We start from the raw sequence: 27,920 nt of genomic DNA, 5'->3' as shown, positions 1-27,920 counted from the left end.
TCAGTTTTACACACTGGTGATAATTCTGAATCATTCATCTTTGATCATAGACAGATGGCTGACTCTTCAAGAGGTCTCAGAAGCTGGAGATCCTGTTTTACGATGTATCTGTCTGAGGCGAAGTTTTATCTCTCTATCAACTTTTATATGATAAAGTGTTGCTGACCAAAGGAGAATTCTGGTCGAAGTGAGAGACAACATCACACAGTTGACTCAACATCTAAAACACTGGTGGAGACGCAGAAGTTCACAAACAATTTGTAATAATCCTAAGAAACTACCCTGTGGAAAAAACTGCCTGACAAAATCAGCCAAATACCTGTCTGGAGCACAGAGCAGCACGGAGTCTGCCATGAAAGAACAATAACAGGCTTTATAACTGATAATTGAGAAATGGTTTTGAACTATTTGCACAGTACATAAAAAAGCAATGTTCCACATTTTCCACATGCTTTGGGATCAAGTTCAACTCTCTGAATGTTTAAGTGTTCTCAATGAACTCAGTGGGCCACCAAAATAGCTCAGAGAATGGGTAGGATTTGCACAGCTGCATTGTTTCTTTCATGTCACAGACCGAGCCTAATCAAAGAACCAGAGGGGTCTTTCTGGGTCCATTCATAATGAAGCATGCCGTTACGCTGAGCAGCAGCCACATGAAGCTCTGAGCTGAGAGCGTAAACCACAGGTTTAACGTGTGGGTCACACTCACAAACTGCAGCCTGCTGAGCTTTGGGATTATTATCAGAGCCGCTGCATATTTGCATTTGCAAATCATGAACATTTACTATCAATTTTTCTGTTGGTCTGTGAGTAATATCTGCTCATTTCTTATCTGTGACATAGATGCATTCACATGCATTCATATGCATTCAGCGGTCCTGGTGCACCGTGCGGCCGCGGTGTGACGACGCCTGGGCTCAGTGGCAGGATGCAGCTCGGCTGGAGGCGGCTCAGTCCGCACTGCTGACTGCGCTACCAGCCGGCCTGGTGCTTAATATGGAATATTTTCACAGAGCAAACTGCCAAATGCGTTTGCCCCGGCGGAGAAAGAACGAGCTGTAGTAGCGCAAATTAGAAAAGCGGTTCATTTCGCCGTTCTTTATGGCTTCTGGCTCCGGAGATGAAGAGGGAAACACGGAAGGCGTTTCATGGAGACTCATAGGCCCGGCCTCGGAGCTTTCCAAGAAGCGCTGCCGCTTAATGTACTCCTCCCTCGGCTACGACTCTGATGTCTGCCTCTTTTATGTGAAGGGGGAGTTTTTTGCCATGGATGCCCGCTGTTCACACTCCGGTAAAGCCACAACCTATCAACATCCAAATCCATACGCTCCTACATTAACCCTTCAGGTGAATCACTCGCAGCGTGTCTCATTTTGTAAATGTAAAACATGTAATTGCGCGGACAGCAGCGTATTGAGCACAATGGGAAATGGAGCCAATGGTAAATGAATCTGTCGGTGTAACTACATCAAAATGTGAGGGTCTTAGTGATGATCTTGACCAAAAAAAAAAAGCAGAAGCATCGTCTCACACCATGTTATGAAGCGTTACGATCACATTTTCCGAGCGGGAAGACAGCAGAAGTCATTTATTTTGAGAAGAAACTGTGATTTCCTGTCTCCCCCAGGCGGTCCACTATGTGAGGGGGACATTGAGGAGGCTGATGGAGTCCTGCAGGTCTTCTGTCCCTGGCATGACTATGACTTTGACCTCAGGACTGGAAAGTCAGGGACTTCATTACAGGTCAGTCATGAAGTGCTGTATGCCTTTTTTGTTTCGTAATACTGTGTTATTTTCCCACCAGAATATTTCATCGTCCTGGTATGCTCTGTATAAACATATGGGATACACGTTTTTATATGTAATAATCAAAAACATTAATAATTTTTTGCTGCATTTCTGCTGCAATTATGCCCATACATGATTATTTTTTAATCCACCTGACATTATATTAACTTTTAAGCACTTTAATGTATATCCCACTTTCTAATACATCATATGAAAACTTAATTGTATACCCAGGAGGCAAAAAGCTTCAGTTACTGACTGCAGCCGGGAGTTGATGTGAACAATCACACTGTAATGCAGAGAAATCATCCACTTTTATTAGATGTATGAAGTTCTCCCGTTTTCCCCTTTTGTTCTATCAGACATGTTTTCTTCTGCTGTTTGGAAGAGTGAATCAATAAAGTCCAAACAAGAGCTTCACTTTCCATAAACATCTCATCCTCTTTTCCATTCACTATTTTCATAAACAGTTGTGTCTTTTGTACATCACAATGATGAAATAAAGCAAATGTTCTGTTGTCATTGAAGACAGAGTTTTAACTGGAGGATTTACCACATTTTGAACTTGTAATACACCGTATGCTTGTCTTGTACTTTGAGTTCTTAGTGTTTCCACAGTAGCTCTGGATGATGTGTGTCTTCTCTGTCCTCCAGCTCTCATGTCTTTGTGTTTCTTGTTTCAGCAACAAGTGTATGAAGTCAAACTGGAGGACGGCAACGTGTACGTGAAACACGCCAGTCGTCTCTCCTTACTGCCTTTTCCTGCAGATCAGAAACGCTGAACAACCTCAGCCCAGCTGCTTCATCTTTCAGCCCTTGGTAAGACCTCAGATTGCCTGATTACGGAGCCTCCTGGCTGTAGCAAGCTCACCCGGACTATTTTTAAGACTTATTCCGTAAAGCCCAGGCCATCCGAAACATTCCTAAGCCTTATCTGTCATTTTCTCAGAACTTTTCCTGCTTTGATTGCTGTGAACTCAGGACCATATCAAGAAGACTGTCTGAAGAGGAGATGACATCATTAAATAGTTTCATAGTCTTTCTTGCTTGCAAGTCAGGAGACTCATCACAGACACTGAGAGCTGTGAGTTCACTGCAGATAACACACCAAACAGTGGCAAATATGCAAAATCTCAGCAGATGTTATTGAAGTAACCAGCATATTTGTTTACTGGCAGTATAAAAGTGAAATGTCCGTTGATAAGCGGTCAAACTCTGTATTTGTCCATCTATTGCAAGAAAATTATAATCATAATTATGAGATGAGTTCACCTGCAGCCCTAAATGAGGCCTTTGTGTTTTGGTGTCTTATTAGAGGTCATGGGAATTGTTACAATATATGCAAAATGCAATTCTACTCCAGTGACTTGTGAATAAAATTGAAATAGATAATGTAGATAAAATGAAAAGTAGAGAGCAGTAAAAACCGAAGAGAGCCATCTTGATGTCTTAGCAAGTCGTGCAGATGCTAATTATCACTTTAGTATGTTGTGTAATGTGGAGATCCAGAAATGAGAACCGCTGCATTGGAATAAGCAGTACATGTCTCCTTTTAAGAGTAAGAAGTTCCTTCTTATTTTCAGTGGAGGACTCTGTATGTAGCCATGAAATTATTAAATATAATGACGTTTCTTTCAACCACTACCAAACCAAACTGTCTCATAACTACTGATGGTAGTTTTCCTTGTCTTCAGTAAGCATTACCTGTAGTCTCAAGCTGTTTAAACTCACAGACAAGAAGTCACACTTGCTGAGTTGTGGCCTTTGGATAAATTTAGACACTTATTCCAGTGATGTCACACAACAGAAACTCCCATTCAGGATTTGAGTTTCTGGATTGTTTTTTAACCCACATAGAGTTCCAGCAAGTAGAACACACATGAAGTCTACTGCAATTACGACTGGTGGCAGTCCTGGTGCTAAGATGTCTCCATCAGCATTTCTCTCCACTCCTGGCCTGTGCACAGACAGGTTTGTCTGTTACTGACGCAATGGGATTTAAAAGACATGGTTAGTAAGGCGCCGGAGGAAGGTTCACAACCTGAAATGCACCACTGACTCAAGTAAAATGTGTTTTTCTAGCTTTATGTGTGTGTGCACTGATGCAAGCGTGTTTTCTTTATTCCTTAGTGGTGAGAGCAGTCACTCACTATATTTTCTGTCAGCTGTTTTCTGGCAGACACACAGAGCCCATTCAAGAAGGTGTCAGTGACAGTGCGGGTCAAGACCCTCATTTTCCTCCCTGCTGTGTTCCCTGTTGTGCAACTTGATTACAATAATAATTCCTCTGCCTAAAAATGTCTGTTATGTGCTGCAGAGGTCGCACTGTGTGAATTGTAACTCATCACCTGGAGGGTAATGGGCACGCCCTGGGGAGATGTAGCTATTTTGTGTCAGTAGAAAAGTTAAAGTAAATATTGTTCAGGATTCTGCAGAAGCCAGGAGGGGTCTGCACATTTTTACATCTTGACATAACATCCTGAAAGTGTCCCAAGACACTGATGAAACCACCATCCATGTCAGACTTTCTCTACATGTTTCTTTTCTTCATGCGACACATTCAGCTATTTTTAATCTGTTTGTTCCTTTCTTGTTTCTTATGTGAACTATGTATCTGGTCTATATGTTGAAATTATCTGCAGACACTGTAACTTGTGGCAAATTTTATTTTAGCTGCCTATTGGTTGTAAGTTGTTTTATTTGTTGTTGTGTTCATTGTAATTTATGCAAAGAAAATTCTGTTTATCTGTATAATTTAAGTTAAATTAAGTTAAATGATTGTGTTATCATCATTGTCATATATTTATTATAAAATAAACCAAATGTCTTTTTTTTTTCTTATCGTCAGAAATGTGAAATGTTAAATGTTAAACTTGGATGATTTTTCAGTGTGTGTTGAGTACATAATACACAACTCAGAAAAGAATATGAATCAAAAATGTACACAAAATCATTTATTTACAGTTTCTTGTTCGCACAATTATCCTAGATTTCATAAAATACACAATTTACACATTAAAACTTAATTCAGAGAGAAACAAAGAGATCAGCATCACCATGCAATAGTTAAGCATTTAGAGAGGATTATCAAGAGTTTGTGTAAATAATTATTTTACTGGAGCACAGTGGCAAATATACAACTCTCTTACTCCAGAAAGTGGTGGAAAAGTTCAAGGAGACCAGCTGGACTGTGCAGAGGAGAAAATGGATGAATCTGTTCATGCTCGAGTTACTGTTAAATTGCTTGTGGTCTCTTTTGGATTGAGAGTTTTGTGCTTTTATGCCCTTAAGTTAAATAGTGGTGGTCAGCGTTAGAAGCACCCCACTGGAACTCTGGTACAGAGAGGCAAAATCAAGTGTTTTTGAAAAGAAATGAACTTCAGATTTAAGTTTCCCTCGAAAATGCCAATTGTCATGCCAGATCTTAGAACAGCTGCTCATTCACTTTCTGACCAAGAATTAGGTGAGAAGATCAATAGCACTCTCATGTCGGCGCAGCACATATGAAGCCACAGCCGGCTGCCCCTGTTTCCAATCTTTATGCCAAGCCAAGCTAACCGATCGTAGCTTCAAATTTACCGTTCAAATATGAGAGTGGTATCACTACCCTCATCTAACTCCTGGCAAGTAAGCAAATAAGCATATTTTCCAAAATTTTTGAACTGTTCCTTTAAAGGTGTAAAACAAAAATATATGAAGCTCCACTAAACTGTATTTGTGATATTAACATTGAATGACTCCCTGTAAAATGAGAGTGTTGTTATGATTGCTACTATTCCCACAGAGTTTCGATGAGATAAATGTTTTCTTTCCATTAAAACTGAATCTCTGCTTTGTGTTTTATCTGTTGGATTCAGGCTGAAACTCCCTTTATCCGATTCTAAAGACTTTGGAAACTTATTCTTAAGTCATTAAACCAAACATTGCAGAGGTTCTTTAATCTTCTTTGAAGTTCCACAGAAGACAAAGAAGCTGTTTCGAGAGCCCAGCTTACGTTCCCATGCAAAGCCTTACATAATGGTTAACTCAGCCTGTTATTGTTACCTTGTCCTTCAAACCCCTGATAAGTTCTCCTCCTGAAAAAGCCAGTTCTCCTGTTAAAGTATTCTTCCATGAAAACCTGCATTCTTCCATGTGCAACCACTTTCGAAGCCCAAGATTCTGTAAGTGATGGACTGTGAGGCCAAAAGCCACTAATATTTTCCCTTACATTTTTCCTTTTACCAAGCAGTACCCCCAAAATGATTAAATCCATCACTAGATAATCTCACTCCTCTGTCTCATCTTTGGTCTAACATTTCCTGCAGTTGCTCTACAGCTGTTGGGCCTCCTCAGTTGACCTCACACACCATTGCATTTTTATAGGACTTATCTCTTCTCACACCTGGATTCAATCATCATCCTTTTTACAGGGTGGATGCTACGTGTGCTGCAGGGAGATGTTTGCTTTCATCTGGAGAGCTGAACTGTTCAGCCTGTGCATGGCCCACAGGCCTATGATTAGAGAGGTCAGTGATAATTGTGAAGGTATCACAAGCTGTCACTATACTTTTCTGTTTTCTGGAGTGCTCATAGTAAAAAAAATGGAGAGAGATTGTTCTTGTTCAAGCAGGGCCAAGTTCAAGTGTAAAGTTTGTTTCCATTTACCCAGCTTCACATTGGCACCACTAAGCACATGAAAAAATTGTTAGGAATATAAATGGATCTATAAATGGAAGTTAAATGGATTTAACTGGAAGAATTAACTGTACTGTGGGCTGGGTGCCACTTTGATGGTAAATGTGTTTGACCGTAATCCTCTTGGGCCCAGTATATTGTTGATTACTTGATTACTTGAAATTAACTTGTTTAGCTGTTTAGGAAAGTCAGGGTCAAACTGTTTTCATAGTTCTCAAGAGAATATGTAATTTATTTTCTAATTAGCAGCAGGCTTATATTTACTTGTCAGCCTCTCTTAGTTTCTCCGTGGACCACAGTCCCCCTTATTTGGTTTTGGATTAGTTCAGCTTGAAGAGCTTCTCCCATGGGTCTGCAAAAGCCTATTTTGCAGATAAACAAGTTTGGAGCTTTTATCACCAAGTGAAGTTTCTTCCCATTACTGACTTTAGTTCAAATTCCGGGTTATTCTCTTATGTAAGTCAAATAATGTATCTGTCTCAATAACTTTCAAGATGTATACTTTAAATTTTCTGATACTTTTGCTTATTTTGTTAAAGTGACAGGATTTATGGAGACTTGGCCAGTAAATTCATAAGTGTAGCACTTCTTAATTATCGCTCTCATGTGTAAGAATCCTGCAGTGGGTTTCGATAATGAGGAGAAGGCTCCTCTGAGAGCTTTAACTCCCACTAACAAGATTGCTCTCTGAAGTTGAAAAGATTACTGTGGTGTACAAATTGTAAAATCAACTGAGTCATGCAGCAAAGCATGAAAAGGTTACTAGATTCTATGCAGTTCAGAAAGTTGAATGATTACATAGCAGGTAAATTGCTTGCTGAAAACCACTCAGAATGAGTCTTGTGCAAGATCTCGTACAAACACCTTAACCACACTACCTACTAAAGGAGTTGTTGTTTCATTCACCAGCAGCATTTTTCATGCACTGTAATAGTTTGTTTCATGCTGATTTTTTAATAATCTCAAGTTAAATTATACTACATAGTTATTGCACATAATGACAGAAAGGCAGCTCACAAACACATTACCCAACAACAAAAACAAAGTCAATTTAGACACTGAATTAGCCACTGTAACAGTTTGAGAAAATGGAATACTGGGCAATATATCACTTTGAGTAATGTTTTGTATGGTGAGGTGCTAATTTGGAATGTGCAGAGGACAAAAGGACATTATGATTTTATACTTCATGCTACTAGTGAGATCCATGCTTGTCTTGGGGAAAGCCTTGGTCTTACACATTATAAGTAGGTGTAGAAGGACATCTGGCTGAATCACAGTTGGCAATGTGGCACTGTGCACTGAAAACATTCCCTGTTCCCAGGGTGACATGCCTCACCCCACTGTCTCTTTCAAACGTGCCTCCCATTGGTGGAGAGAGTTTCCTAGTCTGTTGAAAAATGACTCAGTGTCTGCTGCAGACAACGGGACCTCGTGTTTACTTCACACTGATCTAGTATGAGTTCAATGGAAAGCAATGGCCAATTATGAAGTGTTTGGGGCCTGGCTAAGTATTTACAGTTTTAGAAGGTTTGGTTTCAACCCAGGCATCAGCAAAAACACCCACAATGAGTAAAGCGGAATGCCACAAATTAGATCTATAAAAGTATAAAAGTTACATTCTCAACTGTCAATTTAGTCTATTCATTCCTAAAATTAGACCAAAGCCAATTAAATTAATGCCAGTCACATGTAGACAAATGATGCGTGTGCCAATCTCTTCAAGTATAAGACTAATGAATATATTCAATCACAATGATTTTGCTGAATTGCTGTCTGCCTCAGTTTTGTGATTTTCATAGTCAAGAGGGAGTTCATACTCAAGAACAGACGAACAACTTTTGCTTCTTTGACTTGATGCTGTCATATCAGTCTCAATTGAATACCTATAAATGAAAAGAAAAGAACATATACATCATTCTGATACCACAGTCAGAATAAATATGCATCACAAAATCTTATCTTAAACCTACCTCTTGGCACCTCTATTGGCGCTGCTGTGTGCGCATGGACATTCTCCTCCTGGTTGTAGAGCTGACTCTGCGACTCTGGGTCCTGCCCTGCTGCTCTGAAGGATAGGCCACCACCTGGGTGGATGATCTCCGCACCTGTAGACCGTCCAACTCCCTCATGTCCCTTGCCATCTGAGAGAGTGTCTGACCCGGATTTGTCTGCAGGCGCTGGAAAAGGCTTTCCCTGTTAATTTTCCTCTCAGGACAGCTGAAGGTCAATGCCACCCCAGAGTCTGACTTCATCTCCCTGGAGAAACCATCTGAGGTGCCATCAAAGCAGCGCCCAATGGCGATCTCCTTGGCCACTCTGGGATTCTGGTCTGTGACAGTGTAGATGCCATAGTTGTGTCCCAAAGGATCAACAGGAGCTAGCATAGTGAATGCATGGGACTCGTTGTTTTGAGCAACTGGTGGATGTTTGATGAGATACTCTTGTAGGAGGCTGTTGGTGCCAATCTTGCGACAGTTCCCCTGTGGAAGGACTGATATGAGGGATCTGTCCACTTCAGCTTGATCAAACAACATGCCGCTGCATTTGAACTCCACACAAGCTGCTGAGGTGTTGGCCTCGCGCATGTCCCGGGTACTGCGAATGTCTCTAATGCCATAAAGTTTACCTTTTGTTTCTCGGTGTGTCCCTCCCAGATTCCTTGACCTGATCATCACTTCCTTCTGTCCATGGATCTTAACCTTGATGAAGCATGCTCTGAACTCCTGGGGATTAGGCCACCAGGAGAGGTAATCTCCTGTCCAGGTCGTCAAATCATTTTCCTCAAAGGGAACAACATTGTATTCATACTTGTCCTTTTCCACTCTGAAGAATCTGAAATGATTTGCATCAACAGGGGCATTTTCACAAGCTATTAAATTCTGATACGGATATATTGGCCCATTGGTCTCATCAAGATTGTTTTGGTTTGGCTTTGCCAAGTTGATTCTGAAGGCTGTTTTCTTCAAAGCTGGATCCTCATGGTCTGAACGTTGGTAGTCTATTTTATCCAGATATGGCTGAGACACTCCAATGATGTTTGGATTCATCTTTGGGGAGGAAGGAGCCGCTTCAAGTTCTTCCCCACCCATCATTGCAGTGACATAAGCTGTGTAAGCATCAGGCCTCTGCATGTCACAGAAAGCTGGTAAACAAGCTCCATTGGGTCCAGTTATGACACTGTCGAAGCGGCCCCATGCCCTAGGATTAGAAGAATATCCGGGCTTGGGCTCCAAGTTTATCAAGCTGATCACAACACCTTCTAGCTGTTCATTTGGAAGGAACTTATCACTCATGTAGGCCCGGACTTTGACATAGCAGCGTCTGTTTTCAGGCACATCTAAGTTAAAGAGTCTACGTTCTCTGATCTCCATGTTGCCTATGAGGAATGTGCGCTCCTCTCGTTTACTCCGCCCATGACCTCCGGTAGTTGTGGTATACGAAAAGTCGCTCTCCTCCTCCCACACTCCTGTGTCTGGGTTTAAAGACCACAGTTTCATTTTGGGAATATGCTCTTGCATTTTCACATGTTGTGTGTCAAGAAGGACTTGAACTGCTCCAGCTCCAAGTACTTCCTTATTGGTCTCATCTCTGAAGTCTACAGAAAACATACCATAGGTTCTCAAAGGAAGCATGTCACCCTCATCATCCACAAAGTTGAGATCACCAGGTGTCGCAGCAGCCGTGGTGATGTTTCTAGGGTCAATGAATGTGACACTGGCTTTTACAGTCCCTTCATAGATTTCTCCATTTTCCTTATGGAAGGAATTGGGAGGAATAACCAGCTGACCTATTGGGTCCTCCCCTTTAATTTCTCCTAGGTTAATAGAGTTGGTCTCTCCTGCATTGATATCAATTGGTGTCTGCTTTCTCATTACCTTCACGTCATGATAGATGGATCCACCTTTCTTGTCGAAGATGAACACCTTAGGAGTGTCAAGAAACTTCTGATTGGGGTCAACAAAATTTACCACTAATCTCTGTGTATCAGGAGCAATTTGTAATGTGAAGCCTCCTTGGTAACCAGTGGTGCCCACCCTCTCTTTACCGATGTAGATGTGCCCAAAACGCAGAGGCTCATTATTGTCAGCCGTGACCACTCTGCCACGAACTAGTACAGTTGGCTGCACACACTTCTGACAGCTGCACTGTGTCACAGCCCGGATAGGAAGGCTGTAGATTCCACAGTCAATGATTCGACTTTCCATATTTTCAACCCCACAACAGAATCCAGTTCCATCTCTGCAGCGTGTATCAAAGTCTAGGGAGCCAGCACATTTGTTGTGAGGGCAGCGGCCAGCATTGTAGAACTTGGAGTTAGTCCCGGGTTGAACACAGTCCATCGGCAGTCTGACAAGGTGCATATCAGGTGTCGAATTGCATGCTGGTGTTCCTTTTGCTGTAAATTAAGGATAAATTACATTAAGCTGGTGTCAATACGACAAATAAAAGATAAATTTGTCATTTGATGTGGTTTATAAATAAAACAGGCTTGCCATGTTGAACGTATAACTGTTTAAGTTCTATAATCTCTAAGATGCTCTGCTCATGAGGGGAATAGGGGTGTATGGTGAATAAATTGGAATTTGCAAATGGAGCATTTAAACACATAATGTATTTGTACACACACACAGTGTCTGCATGGCCCAAAAGTACCTATGAGTGGCCAAGTTGGATGGGGAAATGTGCATGGAAGGGTAATTAGACATGAAGTTGAAGAGAACATTTATTTACCAACCATCCAGATTAGAGCTGGAAAGAAAGAATGATTGTTCACCCAGACATTGGCAGAATAGTTCATGTGCATGATATCATGGTTGAGTTTATAGTCAAGTATCCCTGTTAAGCTCGGCATCTCCCAAGTAAGTCGATAATTGCAGACACATGGAGCAGTGTGATGCCTATGAAATATCATTATTGTACTTCTGATGGCTTTACCAAAAACTCTGAGTTTCCTGCGATAAAAAATTATATGACTCTTATTCACCTAAATGAACTGTGGTTAACACGTTTTATTGGAAATCAAATTAAACTTCTGCTTAATGTAAAATGTGAAAAGAAAGTGTATCAGGGTGAGGGAGTAAAGCATGCTAGTAATCCTGCTCTGAGACACAGGTGTTGTCCTGCACACAAACAGTGTCTCCTGCCATAATGACTCTTGGAGTACAGGAATTTGTCTGCAGCCTGGGATAGATTGCTTTAGCGCTCTTCAATGAAAACCCTATTTGTTAATCAGTGTCTTAGCTAACAAGCACCTGGAGGATATAAGCAGTGTGTAACTCTTCCACATGGATGTGGAAATGCATACTTGTCTGACTCTGAGAGAAAAGAAGCAGTTTTTTCTGATCGTCTTGGATTTCACCTCAACGCTGGGTGTTCTAGAGAAACTGGGTTTGAGGTTTTACGGTGTCCTGAGCCATCTCACACAATAAAGAATCCCTGTTTAGAAAGCCATAGCTTCAACCAGTCTAAACATTATTTTTTTTTAAATAATAGTCCTCCAAGTGCAGCCAGATTGTGTGAGATATTTTTAGTCTCAGATTTTCTTCACATGTAATTTTTTTTCCAATGGCAGTTAACAGTCTGTTAACTGACTTCTCTCTCCCCCTCAGTTGTAGGACACTGTGGTTTTGTTTGAATCCTCTTAATGCACAGACATGGTTCATGGATGACTTAGCTAGAGCTCCGCGCTGACGTTTCTCTTAAAGTGTGTATTTAATTTCCAAGGCAGCTGTTCTTTATTCAGTGAAATGAGTTGCGGTTGTTTGCTTTTTGTCAGTGGTTTTACTTGAATCTGTCTATAACTTGGACTAAATACATCATTGTCAAATGCACTGGGGTAGCTGCCATCCTAAACTGAAATCCCTCTGTGCTGCTTGTTGTCATCGTAGTAAATTATTTCCTCTCATGACTGATGATGATGATGAATTACTGTTTATATTACATCACTATGTCATTTAATAGAAGAGAGTTTTGTATCTTTCTGAATCTGAGAAATTAGATTTTATCATGAGTATCCTGTGCAGTTCATACCAGCAGATTAGTGTAGTGCATCCTGTCCTCCACATTGCATCTTTAACTGTGCGACTGGGTTTATGTGATGGTGGAAGCTTCTAAAGAACCGTAATTGTGTTCACATATTTTCTCAGTTTCAATCGCTAGTTTATACATACCAATCACAGTGAGTAAGGCTGGAGAGGACTTGATGCTGCCTGCAGGGCTGCTGGTTTTGCAGTAATACTGTCCTGCCTGCTCCATCTTTAGGTCCCGCAGTACAAGGTCCTCTTCATACTTGTACACCTTCCTGTCCAGCAGAGTTCCGTTGTGGTACCTTGAAAAATAGTGACAGAGTTGAAGAAATAAAGAGAATTTGTGAAAGATTTTTCTTTTAAAATTTTTCTAAACGTTTATAGAGATGTACAGTATAATTAAATGTATTGTGGGTGTATAAATGTAAAAGTCTTGATATAACCAGTTTTATTTAGAAATACATGTATGCGATTTATTCTAATAGTTTTGAGCTGCACTAATCAGTAATTTATAAAAACCAATGGATTATGTAATGTGAAAGGGGTTGCTGGTTGTGCTGAATCCACACTTCCCCCCAGCTTTACAAAGCAATATAATGTAAATATGGCATCTTTCAAATCATTGCTTTGGTTTTACAGCAGGCAAATTCACTGTTTTGGTTCACTCTCACTGCTCTCATTAGTGTAATTTCCAGACACGGCAAGCAGCTCTTCCAGTGAAAAGGCTTTGTTAAACCTAAACATTAGATGGGAGTCAGTTACTCACTGGTGAACATAGTAAAGTATTTAGCAGTTAAATGACAGCTGTTTTGTTCAGGAGCTTCAAGAAACTGTCTTAATAATAAAAGAAATCTACTTCTATAACTAACTGAATAAGGGAGATTAGATTTTTGGGAGTCTCCACATATACATTCCACCATATGGAAAAGTAACCTCTCAGTTTGTAGCGATTTCTGCATGTTATACTGTGATTAATAATGTGCCAACTCTGGTATTCATCTCACCAGTAGTATTTGTCAGGTATTGGTGATCCCGTTGCCTTGCAGCAAAACAGCACCCGTCCTCCCTCATAACGCACTTTGTCCTCTGGGTGCTTCACAATGTATGGCTTTTCTGTGGAGAGCAGAGAGGAGCAAACCCTCAGGACCTCACTCTGACTGCTAATGGTGCTGCAGAGTATTGAGACCTCATGAAACATTACACTTTATTCTCACATTGGATTATGTCCCTCTGAAAAATGATTTCAAAAATAGCAGAGGGCTTTTTTTTGGTTTCCATGCAACCAAATAAGTAAGTGCTCCAGACTGTGTAAAGTCTTACAATAGGCCAGACTGTTTATATTGTAGTTTTGTCAATGTCCTCTCTTCTACAGTCTAATATAAATATGGTTTACTGGCTCTGTTGAATGATAATAATGAGAATCAGGATTCAATTTCTTATAATAATAGCTCTTCCAAGAATAAGTTAACAATATCTGATAACTGTACTTTGACTCATCGGCTCTCACCAGCTGATTTGAGGATGGCCCGTGCCCAGGACAACCCTGTGGTGTTACTGGAGGTGGAGACAGTGATCGGGGCAAACTTCTCCTTCCTGATGGTGATCAAGGTCGAGCTGGAGGAGCAGACTCCTGTGAGTCTGAACTGACCTTTGGCATCTGTACGGGCACGGATGACACTGGGCTGGCTGGCTAGTGCCACCTGCGCTCCTGCCACAGGGACACCAGTCAAACTGTGGACTTCTCCATGCAGCACATGGCCATCACACACACAGCGGCTGCAGTCCTCACTGGGATGACCATCAGTGCACACACGCTGACATTTGGCTGTTGAGAGAAAGAGAAAGAGATGTGAGCACAGACTGATAAAGACACCAGTATAAAGAAAGACATTTGCATAATACACTTTCATACCTGGGCATGGACTCTTCCCACATTTCTGTATTTCAACAGGGCGTCCACTACACTGCACTGTCACCGAGGTCCTCACACAGGTCCTCCTCCTGATCCTGCGACCTCCACCACAGGTCACTGAGCACGTCCCCCACCGACCCCACGGACTCCACTTGGCTGATCACACAGGCCAGGAATGGAAATTAAACACATAATACAAATTAGTAGTTTCTATCAACTTTGTGATCAAACACTTTATTAATTAAATCATTCAAACTTTATAAAGGGTGGTCTAATTAGTATTGTTAAGTCTCTGATGCATGGACTCCCCATGCACCAGACAGTACACGACAATAAACTAATTATTAAATGGCTAAATTATACATAAGAACACAAAAATAGCTATGATGATTAAATAGCTGCAATTGAAAGGCTGTTGATTACAAGTAGCTCAATCAAGAACACTTGAACTAATGGTTACAAAGTTCTTTCGAGCAGAAGAAGTTTTGCTCTCTGCCTGAAAGAGCAGAAAAATGGCATATATGCATTTCGTCAGAATCAATACCAAGATTGAAGATTTTCAATAGAACAAGCTCAGCTGACAAATGTGTACAGGAAATCTCTGAATTTTATACAGGAAAGTGAATTTCATTCGAAAGGATATTATTTATGCAGCAGTGTAATGAAATTGGTGCATATAACTGTATAAAGAAATATGATATTTTAGCAAGGGAGGTCAGAGGTTAGGGTCACATACAGATCACTGACCTGTATGTGACTTGTGAGGAGTTCAGCATTAGAGGTGGTATTTATGAATCACTTGCTTCTTTAAATTGCTTCATTTTGCACAATTCAAAGATGCGATCACATCACCATTTAACTGCACTATGGTTTGCACATCAGTAAGTGAACCCGCTGCCGGCTTTACATTCAGTGCTGATTCTGATGGTCTTCAGTTCAGTATTTCATTTAGTCTTATGTTAGTTCAAGCTGTTACATTCAGGTTAACCCTTTAACACCTGAGCCTCAAAATGTCCGCCGTCTGTCCGCAGCCCGCAGAGAAACACCGGCCCATGACAGTTACGGTAATCCAAAATGCGCCTGCACAAATGTGTCGTCGACGACACACTCGGTTTTAAAGGGTGAATACAAATCTAGGCCTACACAAGCTCAGTTTATAAGGTTAATCACTCAGAAGCTAACTATTTGAAACAGAGTTGTCACCTTTACTGTGGTGACCTGCTTCTGCTGCTTTTGCAGTCTTTTAGTGAGCTTTTAATGAAGAAGTCATGGCTGAGTAAACAATGGGTGTTCTCAGTCATTACTGAGGAGAGCTCCACTGCTAAAAGCTTTTCAGTCAGTGACTGTGGCGACTCACTGTAATCATTTCAGTTTGAAGATATGTCCCTTGTTTGAAGGAGGGTCACCTTAATTACAATGACACCCAACTGCTTGTTGTTTCATATGTGATTCCACTGGGTTGCATAACTTACAACACTGTCATTAGTTAGTGCTGTTAAATTTTTTTCACCTGTACATGGAGGGTTGGAGCATTCCCTCCTCTCTGTATGGTGCCCTTGGCACGCTGGTACCAACAGGAGGGGCATGGGCTGCATGCTGATACATTTCCTCCGGCGGACCTGGATGCCTACATCATCACAAGCCGTGGTTGAACAAGGACCCCACTCACTCCAGTCAGACCAGTAGCTCTGCACTAAAAATATCAATTGAAAAATAGAGTGTGACATCATGAGAAAAGTTGGTATTATGTGCTGCCATTGTCAAGCAGAATCAGGAACAGGAAATAAACAAGCAAGTTAATTAACATGACAGACTGTGAACAGCTAAGGGTTTATCACTGTTGAGTCCTTGTAGCCAACACGCACAAGCTTTTGAAATGTGTATTCATGCATTTGTTTGCCTGCATGTTCATATCTGTGAAGTGACAGCTTGTACAGCCCTGAGCTGCTCTCATCACAGCTACCTGGGGGACACTGAAAGCGGACATGGTAGTTGGAGCAGACACGTCCGAGAGGCTGTTCCTTGTTGATGCACCAGAAGCCCTTCTCCAGACTGGAGTGGACAATTTCCCCAGTGTCTGCCGCCGCCACCCAATCTGTAGTGCGAGCCTCCATGGCCGTGGGCCGCGCACAAACTCTCTCTCTGTAATAGAAACGTATCGCCTCCAGGCGCTCATAGTCTCCATTCCCCCCAGGATGGTCAATGTTGAACCAAGACGTCCACTCTGTCACGCCTGGAGGCACATAGAGGGTAGACAGGGATGGAAATGCAAAAAAAATTCAGAAAGAAAGAAAACAATTCAACACAGGATCCATGGATAATGAAGGAGGGATTTTGGAGCTGGTCTTACATGGAGGGGAGACATGGGTCAGAACCAAGAAAAAGCGATCAGGAGGAAAACAGCGGGGATGGGTTACAAACTTTAAGAGGAGGTCTGCTACTGCCATTTGGCTGTGACTTCATACACCCTAGGGAGCTCTGCAGTGTCCAGGTTCTTTCCAAACCTCCTGGCTTGAGTGATGAGGCATATTGTCTAGTTTTTTGTCTGTTGCATGTTCTGAAACCTGAGTATTTCCTCAGAAGAAATATGAGTAATTAAAAATAAAAGGCATGTATTTGCAACATACAGAGGTAGTATTTTTCATTCATTTCATTTCATGAATAAAGAGGTCCTTCAGTGAAATGCAGGAGGTGATGGAAAGGACATGTGCTGCAGGCGGAATTCAGGATACAGACTAATACTGGTGCTTCATCAAAACCTTCTGCTTTTCAACCACACAGTTACAAGACACTTTATTCTAATTTCCTTTGTCTGTGGCTGTTGCATCACGTCACATAGGACACGCAGAAGGTATCTTCCCAGCTGATGTAGATGTTTCAGTGTCAGTGCTATTTGGCCATGTAATACAATAAATGATATCCTAGGAAAGTATAAGTCACACGGAATCTAAAATGATGTTTATCATATCTGTGTGTTTGGATTTTATTGAGCTGTGACTCTAAGGAGGAGTGTGATTGTTGACACAAATTGGGGCAGTCGGGTTTTAAAGTATCTTAACTGCCTCCATGAGTTGTGTGTCACAGCCACTGCTGGTGCTGCAAGTGTAACTGTGTTGATGAGCGGGCCTACCCAGCAGGTCAAACGACAATAACTGCCTTCACATTGTTTGTTGAACACCTTTCACCTCATGCGGTATCTTTGCCTCAGGTCTCTGTCACTGCCCTCACAGTCTGAAAACCTCTGAATCAGCAGTAAATATTAGTGTAGTGCCATTCACAAAGCATTCCTTCAAACAAACAAATCCTTTGGGTGAAAACAAATTGAACTGCATCATTTTCTGAAAAGATCTGTTCATTTCTCACTGAGTGAGCGATTCTAGTTATTTCATTCACAGGAGGAATGGGGCGTGTTCAAGTCTAGGTACTGTAGGTACTTTATTAATCCAGAGGGAAAATTACAGCAGAAACATATCCAGTACAACAGAATATATAGCAAAAATGGTAAAAACTGAAAGATTATACTAATTAAGTACTGTAAATAAGTTACAGATATTTAGTCATTAAAAGCCTGTGTTCAAACTTTTAAAATATAGGATATAAATATAAGAAATCCAAAAGAGTTTGGTGTGTTTGTCAAAGCAACAGCACTTCCAGCCAGAAATCTTAAAGTACATACACCGTTCATCTGTGTTTCCACTCAGTGAGTGGGACCAGGCAGTCAAAGCTCCAGTCAAGTACTAAACAACTGAACAACAACTGATTCTAGTGATTCAGGACACTTAAAAGAACTGAGTTGTTTGAGTCAGTACCTGTTGTCTGTGAGTCAGTGAATGTGTTGAGGGCTGCTCTCCTGCTCCTGTCTGACTGGCTCCTGGTCCTCACAGATCCTGCAAACAGGAAGAAAAACATCTGGATGTGGCACAAAGAGCAAATTATTTCTTGAATATGTTTAAAGCCTTGATATCCTCATGCATTTCTCCACTTATGCTCTCAGAAGCCTAACTCCACTGTTTCGTACATGATTATACACTCTGTTTATTAGCTACACCTTGCTAAATTAATGGAATCCACCGGCCGTCCGTGTGTGTGTGTGTGTGTGTGGGTGTGTGTGTGGGTGTGTGTGTGCTGAACAGCTGATAAACCCAATATTTGTATTCATCACACAACCACACACAAACACACACACACATATGCATATAGTGATGCAGTCTGAGCATGTTTTGCTCTTTCTTCACAGCTAGAAGTCTCTTCTAGTCTCTTCATGCCTTTCCTCTGCCATTTTTATTCTCTCCATTTTTTTCACTGTGCATTTTAGTCACAGGCCTTCTGTGCTTGTTTTGTGCTAAAACGATAACTAGACTTCTCAGGCTACAAAAACAGTAGCACATGGCTTCTTTTCTTCTTTCTTTCATCAGTTTACATCTCCTCATCCCCCTCCCCGTGTTTCTCCTCTCACTCTTCCTCCTCCATCTGCTCCTTTTCCAGATTTGTCTCACTGCTGCTCCTCCGGCTTCAGCAGCACCCACCCTTCCTCTTCATTAAAGCTTGGGAACATCCTCTCCATCCATCATCTCCCCAATGGTATTTGTCATATGTCTATTCATCCTTCAGCTTGTTGTCTGCCCCTCTGCTTGTCCTCCTCCCGTCCCCCCTTCTCCCTCTTGATCCATCAATAAGCAGCCGCTGCTGACTATGCTAATCAAGCGCCAGCTGAGACAAATCAGTGATGCAGAGTCATCTGTTACGCAGCGGCCAGGCCAGAAAACTTTACTTTAACATGCTCCATCACATCTCACAAAGCACACACACACACACACACACCTAACTCTAACCCTGACCCTAAAACGAAGTAATTTTGATCCCCATACTGTGCACATACGCACATACACACACAGCATGCAAGACTGAGTCATTCTTTCATCATCATCATTTTTCATGAATGTGCTGCAAACACAACAACACAACAGTGACTTTAAGATGAAAGCCAATGCTGGCTTATTAGAAAGAGAAAAAGTTTCAGCTTGACATTTACTGTAAATTCAGCTTTTTGATTTATTAAACATGCACCATGACGTGTTCTCCCTTATGCTTTGAAGTGTTTTGATTCATTTTCCTACAGTGCTAATTTTTTATGTTTTTTTTTAAATGTCAGTTTTTTTGCTTGACATTTCATCTGAGTTTGACTTGGGCTGTGTGAGGAAAAAATAAAAGTCAAGTCATGGCCCATGACACAAATCAAAAGTAGCTTATGTAGCCACAATGTGTGTGTGTGTGTGTGTGTGTGTGTGTGTGTGTGTGTGTGTGTGTGTGATATGTGCAAGCACTTAGCAGAGACGCTGCTGAGTTTATGAGCAGAGACTCCCAGCGCAGAGGCCAGTATTGATCCCAGTCCCTGCTGGTTTTACGGCTGACTTCAGGTCTTTATTGTCGTGCCAGCACATTTCTTTTCATCCATTAATATCAGATAGATTTAGCAAAAGAAGTATAGTAGCTCAATAGAAAAAAGATCTACTGTACAAAAATATATTACATAAGTTTTGGGGTATAATGAAGACAGTCAGCTGACTTTCATAGTGATTTAAATTTTTATGTCCCTGCCTTTAAAACCATTGGTAGGTTTCCATATCAGCTTCGTCTTCCTGATCCCGTAGAATAGCAGAAGCAAACGCTTTCACACTGATCTGCTGGGCAGATGTGGCTCCATTTACAGTTTTAGTAAATCAAATTAAATAGTTTTTCCACCATCCGTTCTTTGTCTCCTGAATTCTGTCTGCACAAATTTAATTTTAAATGTAATTGATAGAGAACATTTCCTACTACTGAACAAATCACTTCTGTTAATGTGACACTGATTCAGTGACTTCATTACAGTAATTTACAGCCTGGACTTGTCTGTGCATAGTGCATGGGCTGTGCATCATGTAGAACTTAAAAAGAACTTCTCTTTTAGAAAGTACACAGCATGGGGACACAAACAAGCTTTAATTGTTTCACTTTATTAACACTGAGTTCCAAACTTGTGGTAAATCAATCACATTCTCTACTCTGAAGTGCAGCCATGTATTTTCTAAGTAATCATAAAGCACTTTTTCTGCTCCTGTTACGTAATATTTCTTCCTCCCTCACACTAAAACAAAGGGAATTCACAGCAGAACAATCTGGCTCCTGATTATCATTTCAAGATGTTTGATAATGGAAATGAAATAGCAAACCTTTCTTAGAGTTTTATAGGGTGACTAATGGTTTTAGAAAGTTAAAAAAGAGGAAACCCAGATTAGCTACAGCAGAGGGTGAATGTCGGGGTTGTGACCTTGGATGCAGCAGGTATGAACTGGCCAGACTCCCACAGCACACAGAGCTTATTATGCTTTTGAGTGGCATGTTAACACTTTATAAATTTTAAAAGCCGGGAGGTTTTATTGGGACAATGCTTCATGTGGCTGGTATGTGAGTGAATTTACCTTATTGAGAAAGCAAGCACATGTTTTTCAAACCAGCGGGAGTAAGGTTAGAACTTAAGATTTCCTGTTGAGTGCTAAAAATCCACCCCTAAGTGCCCCACTGGTGCAATATGTCTTGTTTGTCCTTGTTCACATGTTCCCTGTGGATTTTTGCTTTGCTCACAATTTTGGCTTTTCACAACTAATGTAATAGACACAAGAAGTCCTCCAACTGGACAATAAAATACATGATTTGTCCACATCCTGTAGAACAATGCATGGAATTGCTTCCTGATTTGACAAGAAGTCTCATAAAAATTGGCTTCAGGCAGCCAGGGTTTCATACATCATATAACTATGTAACCAATCCCGTCAACTTGCTTGTAAACCTTGTTAGTACAGAGAGCAAAAGTTTCATTAGCACAGCCACTGTGTCAGCCACTGCAAGTTGCAAGCTAACAAACAACATAAACAGATAAAAGATGTTAACTACGCTAACCATTCTGATATGTCTGCTAGTCTGAGTCTGACTGAGGCTCTAACGTGTGATTCCTCTAACACCAACCATCTCGATACACTCTGTTCTTTCAGCGGTCACCGAACTTTGTCTGTACAGAGAACAAGAGTTTGTATTAGCACAGCCACTAACACTGTGTCAGCCACTGCCAGTTACAAGCTAACAACCAAGATAAATAAATACGCTTACAATTTTGATATCTTCTAGTCTCTGATTTTGGTGCACTACAAACTCCTCACTCCCCAGTAAACTACTGAGTCTGGGTCTGAGGCTTACACGTCTGACGGAGTCTCTCCGATGTTTCCTCCACTATGCATCTTGATACAATTTTCATCACAAGAGCAAAAGACTAAATCAGCTGATGGTATAGAGTGAATTTAACAGGGAGTCCCATGTTCATTTCCTATTTCCAATCATAAGTGAATAGTTTTGGTTTTTTTTTTAAGAATGACCCTGATCTTTCCCTAATCTTAATTATGTGTTTCTTATAGTAACAGTAACAACAAAGATGTCCTAACCTCAACCAAGTCCTTTTTGTAACCCAAACCATGATTTTTCTTAAAACCTAACCAAGTCATTTTTATACCTAAACCTAGCCAAATTTTAACCATATTGTTGTGCCATCATAAAAACAGATCTATTTTCCATTGGAGATTTATAAATATTTTGGAAAGAAAAGGCAAATTATGTCAGTTAGGGAATGAGTGTGGTCAGGCTTTAAAAAGCAAACTTTGATTGTCAGTTTGAAATGGGAAACAGTCCAATGTTTTGTTGACCCCTTACATGGACTTTCTACAATAGCTTCATGTGACTTCCTACTTTGCTCCCATGTTAATCCCTTACAGTCACTGTAGGGCTTTTTCACTTAAATGTGACCATATGCTGTTTCAGTTCTCTTTCAGTCTCACTTTTGACACTTTTGAACTCTGCCACGTGACTGGGATTATATATCTCAGTCAGCCTCGTTGTGACCCTCATAAACCATGGACAACCAGGTAACAAGATACATTATAGTGGTACCTGTATATTTGGGAAGACTTGCATCTGCGGGCTGGTTGGCCTCTAGTTCCACATATAGCCACAGGGCAAGCACCTGAATTCCAGTCTATGTAAATTACATGCCTGAAACATAGTTTCCGGATTACCTTTCATCCCACATTGCAGTCATTGTCATTTTTACCCAACCCAAGTTTGATGTGACAACTGCAAGTCTTATTTTAGAGGACTACCTTTGGATTTAAGAATTTACGTCACAGCGGTAATTTCTGAAATACAGCTGCTGTACTTATAGCCAGGATACACGAAGGCAATCCTTCTATTAATAATCAACAGGGCCTTTGCAAAGGACATCCTCTCTTTCCTTCAGTGTATGACTGGGAGTTTTCTTCCTTTGCCAAAATCTAATAAAAAAGCTGCCAAAGAGAGGAAGAGAGAGGAAACTTTATGAAGTTGCACCCAGAATGGCTTCAGTCATCTCAGAGAGGTATGGTTGTGCCAGATGTAAGTTGGCAGAGAGACAGGGCTTAAATAGAAGGTCTGGATCCTGTTTATAATATTCCAGATTTGTACAAGAACGGGAAGGCGTGAAAACACCAACCCTCTCCCCATGTTATGTAACATACTGGCCAAAATTCAGACCACTAAGAGACCAAGGTTGTACAATATTAACAGTTCCATCTATTTAAGAACAAGATCAAGTGTGTGTGTGTGTGTGTGTATGTGTGTGTGCTGAAGTCTAGTCCTGTTTAAACTTAGCCTAAAAAGAGGAATCATGGATGGGAGTGTGTGTATTTGTGTGTATTTGTATGTGTGAGCCTGTGTATGTGATTATCTGTTTGCCATGTCATATGGAAGCTGTTTATGTGTTTGGCTAGCTTCTTAGCTGAGGTGTTTGTGGTTCCAGAGGAGTCTGCTCTTTCTCTCTGCGTCCATCTCTGTCTTTACACCGACGCTCCTTATTCCCAAAAATCCAAGTCTGATTCCCAAAACATCTGCAGCTCATTAAAATCAGCAATTTTGTCCCTGACATTAACTAATGGTGCAAATCAACCTTGTGATTTAGGGGTTTACAAAGGTATAACAAAGGCTTTGTGTTCTCTGATATTTTCTCCTCTGTACTATTAAAAGCACAATTGGACACCGTTGAATATCGGCATTAGAAATATCCGAAAGTCCTCGCTTGAAATAATGCACCTGTGCACAGGTACAGAGCCAGGAGCTGGAAATAGCTCAATTGAAAGCAGCTGATTGGTCCTGCAATAAATAATATCTTTCCACATCCACATAGGCATGTACACATAAATACACAGAGAGGAGAAAAGAAAAGAAAGGATTGGAGGTTGTCATTAATGGGAATTTATGCCTTTCGCTTTGATCCATTGTAAACCCTGTCTTATTCATTAAAGTCAGCTGGCCAGACAGCTCTGTGTTTGGAGCAGACAGTGGTCAGCACCTGGAGAACTAGCCCCTCTGTCTCCTTCACAGTGGTCCTCCAGCTGCTCACATACACCACCTAGCTTTTCCTGAAAATTATGCAACAAGACAAGAGAGGATTGGAAGATTCTGAACAGGCCTGATTACAGTAACATTAAAAAGCCATGGCATGGCAGGAGGTAGTAATGCCAAAGTGTTCCCTTTTGAGTAACAGTGTGCATTCAGCAACAGCTGCTGCCTTCAAATAGAAAAACAGCTCATAAATCTGTGCGCTCTAAGGTGTGTGGAGAGAGTGACAAAGAGCAAGGCGAGGAGAGAGCGTTTGATGGAGTGGGGCAGAGAGAAATAGGTGGAGAAAGGCGAAGGAAGGAGCTTGACGGAGTGAGGGAGAGACAGAAGGGGAAAAGGTGGGGAAAGTATTTATGGAGAAATACCTGAGGGAGATCAAGATTAGAAACAAAAGGCAAACACAAGAAGACAAATGACCAGATGGGTTCTTACACTCATTACAACAGTGGTGGAGTGAATGCAGTGAGGGGTGCTGAGTGGGGCGTCAAGAAGGAAAAATGAAAAAGTGACAAGCTGGCCAATTTGACGGGGGGAAAAGAGGACGGTAAAGTCATTTTACCTGTGCTCTTTATCCCTCTTTTTATTCCATTTTCTCATATATTCCAGCATGAACCAAGCAGGTGGGGAAGTGGGTCACTTGGTTTGTGATTTTTGCTTCTTGTTTCCAAGGTGACTGGGTTTATATCTTTAGGGACTGCTGGCAAGGCATTTAAGGGTAAAATGAGGACAAAATGTACCACCTTACTGCAAGATGTGGATGCACTGCGAAAGGAGCGAGGCACAAAACATAAAATTTTACAATCCACTCTAAGGTCGGCATTCACTCATGGTTGTAGCACAGTGTTCTCTTTGAGTAAGAGTCAATCTGAATCATCATTTATACATTCACCTTCTTTCCTCATGAAACGCTCATCTAATCTTATAATAAAGTCATCAGTAAATGGTGCAAAGCCTGTGCAAGACATTTACGACTCTCAGGCCTCTGAGTCGAACAGGATAGACCATTAAGGTGTATTCACACTCGTTTGCTTTTATGAACTGCCAGGTCCTATTCTTTAAAAAAAAAAAAAAAAGTTAATGGGGAGCAGCTGTAAGGCAGACAGAAAGTGACAGCTTTGAAAAAAGTACTGCTACTGGTGTCATTCAGGAAGAGCTTTTAAAGGATGATAAGATGAAAAATTTTGGGGGAAGACGTTGGAGTCTGGTAGAGATAGGACATCAGGCTTCTGTCTGTATTTAGCTGACAGTCCACCACAGTAAAGACATGGAATTAAACTGAGAAACTACAATGGAAAGATGTAAAAATTGGCTCTTTGTCATATCATAAACGTCAGTGCAGCACTTCAGCTGCGTTGAAACTGCTTAAGCAGGCCTTCTGTTTGCTGATAATGGCGGCAACTCTACTGCAGCTTGAAAACAAATGAAAAACTTTTGTCATCGACAGCACTTTTTTCTCTCATGAACAGAGCTTCATCTTTGATTAAACCACACCACAGGGCGACAGAAAGCAGTTTTCACTGTATATGACCTCCTCCTCCTCCTCCTCCTGTTAACCTCCTCTTCTATCATCACATGTTGTTGATTAGCCTGGTGGTGAAACCTGCTGGTGACTTAACATCAAAGATTAGGAACAACTGAGGCGGTCGATAAAATAAAACACACACACAACCTTATCATATGAGCTCACCAGCAGACATTTCTCCAGAGTCCTCCACCAGTTCTGCTTTCCCTGACATCCTCAGGGAAATGCCGTCAACATTCAAAAACTCTACAGTTATGTCAGTTGTAGTGCACATGTGCAAGTAGTCATACACTGACCCTCTGTTCTTACAGTATGTAATTACTGAAAATGACGAGCGCAACAAAAAATTGTTCGACTCACCACTAAATTTATCTGAAAACTGGCTCTGTTTCAGACATCATTTTGTTGGTAACTCTTCTTTTACAGCAGTTTCCTGTGATTGTGCTGTTCTGGCACCCTCATATGAAAATAGAAATGATCAGTTTTCACTTACCTTGGCCCAGACCCACTGAAGCCAGGAAGGACAGCAGGAGTGCCACCTTATTCAATCCCAACATGGTGTCTCACTTTCAGTTACAGATGACTTTTGTTTCTCTACAGCACTTACATAAAACAAAAACAAAAAGTTGATACAGCTACAGTCAGATACAGCTGAGCGTAACCAGGTATGAGTGATGCTGCTGGCAGAGCAGAGCAGAGCCACTGCTCTTCCTCATGCGAGTTGAGTTGCTGAGTTGGAGACAGGAGCTCAGGCGTTTTTAAAAGAAGGGGCATCGGGAGTACACACCAATCCAACCCCTCTCTGCTCACCATTGGCCAGTCAAATGTAACATCTGGGTCCCCCATATCATCTTCCAAAAAAAGGTGAGGGTATGGTGGGGGCAGAGAGGGAGACACACACACACAGAGAGAGAGAGAGAGGGAGGGAGAGTGTGTATGTGGGTGCTGTCAAAATAACAGTTATAAGAAGAATAACTGTTATTTTGACAGTCGAAGAATTTTCCTATTTTTCCAACCAAGGTCTCATAAGTTCAGTCTTATTTGGAACAATATTTTATTTTATATTTATTTGCTTTGTAATCTTATTTTATAGTTTAGTTATCTTACATATCCACAGAGCAGGTGTGTGTGTTCATCCTTAAACCTGTGTCTCCGCTTTTGTGTGTGTCAGAAACAAAACGGCATACAGAAGTTTTTAATGTAAATTCTATTTCAACTGCTGCTGCTTTTTTTAACCATTCAACATATAAGAAACTAGTTTGAAACACGATTTTGTTGTCATTCACAACAAGATCTCAAGACTTTGTTGGCTGCTTACTCTGTTTTAAATGAAGGAAGATATTTCTAATCATCTTCAGTCTTTCTGTCTGTCTCTGTCTCACTCTGTCTCTGTCTCTCCAGCAGACACAGGACAGTTCCAGATGCTCTTCCCCCTCTGGTTCGACTTCTGGTTCAGTTTTGTAACTTTTTAACAGTCACTGATTGCAGGCCGATGCACTGCCAAAGAGTGGAAGTGGCGTCATATGGCATGCCATTCAGGAAAAACTCCTCAGAATGCAGACATGAGACATGCTTATGAAGTGCAAAGTACTCGTTGTACTTGATGCTATTCGGTAACAACGCTTGTAAAATCCTTGGGAATTAAAAACAGTGTGTACATTCAACTCTTTTACAAATCCCTCTAGATTAAAAATAAAAAAGCAACTTTTTCTTTTCAAAATGAATGCATCTCTACAAGGTGTTCTGACATTTACTTAAATCATATATTGAATCCCTGCCTTCCTCTTGATAAATGTTGGTATGACAATGATGGAAATTATACCAGGATTTTATTGGTCAATCCCTGACAACATTTTCACATTTCATTGGAAAGTAAATGAATACATTTCTTAAAGTACTGTATTCATGTACTATTTTTATGTACTTTACTTGAGTATTTCCATTTGCTGGTACTTTTTAGTTCTACTCCACTATATTTCATTGAGAAACTTTGTCATTTTTACTCCATTACACTAATCTCACAGCTATTTGGTTACTTCTCAGATTTTACATACAATATATGATATACAATAAAACACACTCTTAAAGATTAAACCAGTGTTTCCAGTCTTTTTGGCTTGAGAACCTCACACTTGTTTTTAGCACTTACACCAAAGAGACAATTCCCCTCTAAACCTCTCCGATGATTTCATTTAAATACAATTTTCCAATATTTCACAAAAAACAAAGATTAGAGAAAAGTCCACAAAATCAATACACATTTGTGTAGCAGAACTATTTTTCTTTTTTCTTCTCCTCTTTAATTAATTAATGTATCATCTCACAACCCCTCTGCTTTAATTTGTGACTCCTTGAAGTGGACAGACCCCTAGCCAACTTTATCCTTATGCCCCTGCCAAGCAGTTCATCCAGTTTGCAAAGTCTGGAGAGACCACCAACGCCCCCTGCCTGAGGGATACAGCAAGGCTCACCTGGCAAGAAGTAGAACATGAGAGTTGACCTCAGGCAGCAGCTTCAGTTCCCCAGAGAGATC

At 40.9% G+C, this 27,920-nt stretch overlaps 2 protein-coding genes across 6 annotated transcripts; one reads left to right on the top strand and one right to left on the bottom strand.

The window, feature by feature from the left end:
* The first annotated feature begins 359 nt into the window (after nucleotides 1-359).
* On the top strand, nucleotides 360-4,738 carry LOC139626915 (Rieske domain-containing protein). Of its 4 annotated transcripts, none has more exons than XM_071487475.1 (4): nucleotides 360-1,291; nucleotides 1,628-1,743; nucleotides 2,472-2,607; nucleotides 3,646-4,738. In XM_071487475.1, exons 1-3 carry the CDS (start codon nucleotides 1,102-1,104, stop codon nucleotides 2,568-2,570), a joined length of 405 nt encoding a protein of 134 aa, XP_071343576.1. In that variant the 5' UTR covers nucleotides 360-1,101; the 3' UTR covers nucleotides 2,571-2,607; nucleotides 3,646-4,738. The 4 variants fall into 4 exon arrangements, 3 of the variants coding, with proteins under 3 accessions (XP_071343576.1, XP_071343575.1, XP_071343574.1); XM_071487474.1 differs by lacking the exon at nucleotides 3,646-4,738 and adding an exon at nucleotides 2,738-2,951 and having other exon boundaries at nucleotides 373-1,291; XR_011692459.1 differs by having other exon boundaries at nucleotides 374-1,291; nucleotides 2,472-2,872.
* Nucleotides 4,725-26,098, bottom strand: cilp2 (cartilage intermediate layer protein 2). 2 transcript variants are annotated; one of them, XM_071487471.1, is made up of 10 exons: nucleotides 25,881-26,098; nucleotides 18,216-18,293; nucleotides 16,370-16,639; nucleotides 15,917-16,099; nucleotides 14,407-14,562; nucleotides 14,002-14,319; nucleotides 13,499-13,607; nucleotides 12,639-12,796; nucleotides 8,439-10,864; nucleotides 4,725-8,351 (listed from the first exon to the last, which is right to left on the bottom strand). In XM_071487471.1, the coding sequence occupies exons 1-9, from the start codon at nucleotides 25,942-25,944 to the stop codon at nucleotides 8,451-8,453; spliced, it is 3,750 nt and encodes a 1,249-aa protein (XP_071343572.1). In that variant the 5' UTR covers nucleotides 25,945-26,098; the 3' UTR covers nucleotides 4,725-8,351; nucleotides 8,439-8,450. The 2 variants fall into 2 exon arrangements, with proteins under 2 accessions (XP_071343572.1, XP_071343573.1); XM_071487472.1 differs by lacking the exon at nucleotides 25,881-26,098 and adding an exon at nucleotides 18,933-19,056.
* Between the last annotated feature and the right edge of the window lie 1,822 nt (nucleotides 26,099-27,920).

The sequence above is a fragment of the Trachinotus anak genome, unplaced genomic scaffold, assembly GCF_046630095.1.
Source record: "Trachinotus anak isolate AG129_WGS33_773 ecotype Australia unplaced genomic scaffold, CSIRO_AGI_Tana_v1 ptg000010l, whole genome shotgun sequence".
NCBI lineage: Eukaryota > Metazoa > Chordata > Actinopteri > Carangiformes > Carangidae > Trachinotus > Trachinotus anak.
This window is presented reverse-complemented; position numbering and strand designations above follow the sequence as displayed.

Bases quoted from the DNA above. Each gene is read 5' to 3' on its own strand.
- LOC139626915 (XM_071487475.1), top strand. From the start codon at position 1,102: ATGGCTTCTGGCTCCGGAGATGAAGAGGGAAACACGGAAGGCGTTTCA. The intron at 1,292-1,627 runs GTAAAGCCACAA...TGTCTCCCCCAG, and splicing joins TGCCCGCTGTTCACACTCCG to GCGGTCCACTATGTGAGGGG. The intron at 1,744-2,471 runs GTCAGTCATGAA...TTCTTGTTTCAG, and splicing joins AGTCAGGGACTTCATTACAG to CAACAAGTGTATGAAGTCAA.
- cilp2 (XM_071487471.1), bottom strand. From the start codon at position 25,944: ATGTTGGGATTGAATAAGGTGGCACTCCTGCTGTCCTTCCTGGCTTCA. The intron at 13,608-14,001 runs GTGAGAGCCGAT...TGCTCTCCACAG, and splicing joins GGCCATCCTCAAATCAGCTG to AAAAGCCATACATTGTGAAG. The intron at 10,865-12,638 runs GTATGTATAAAC...CTTAATTTACAG, and splicing joins AGCCTTACTCACTGTGATTG to CAAAAGGAACACCAGCATGC.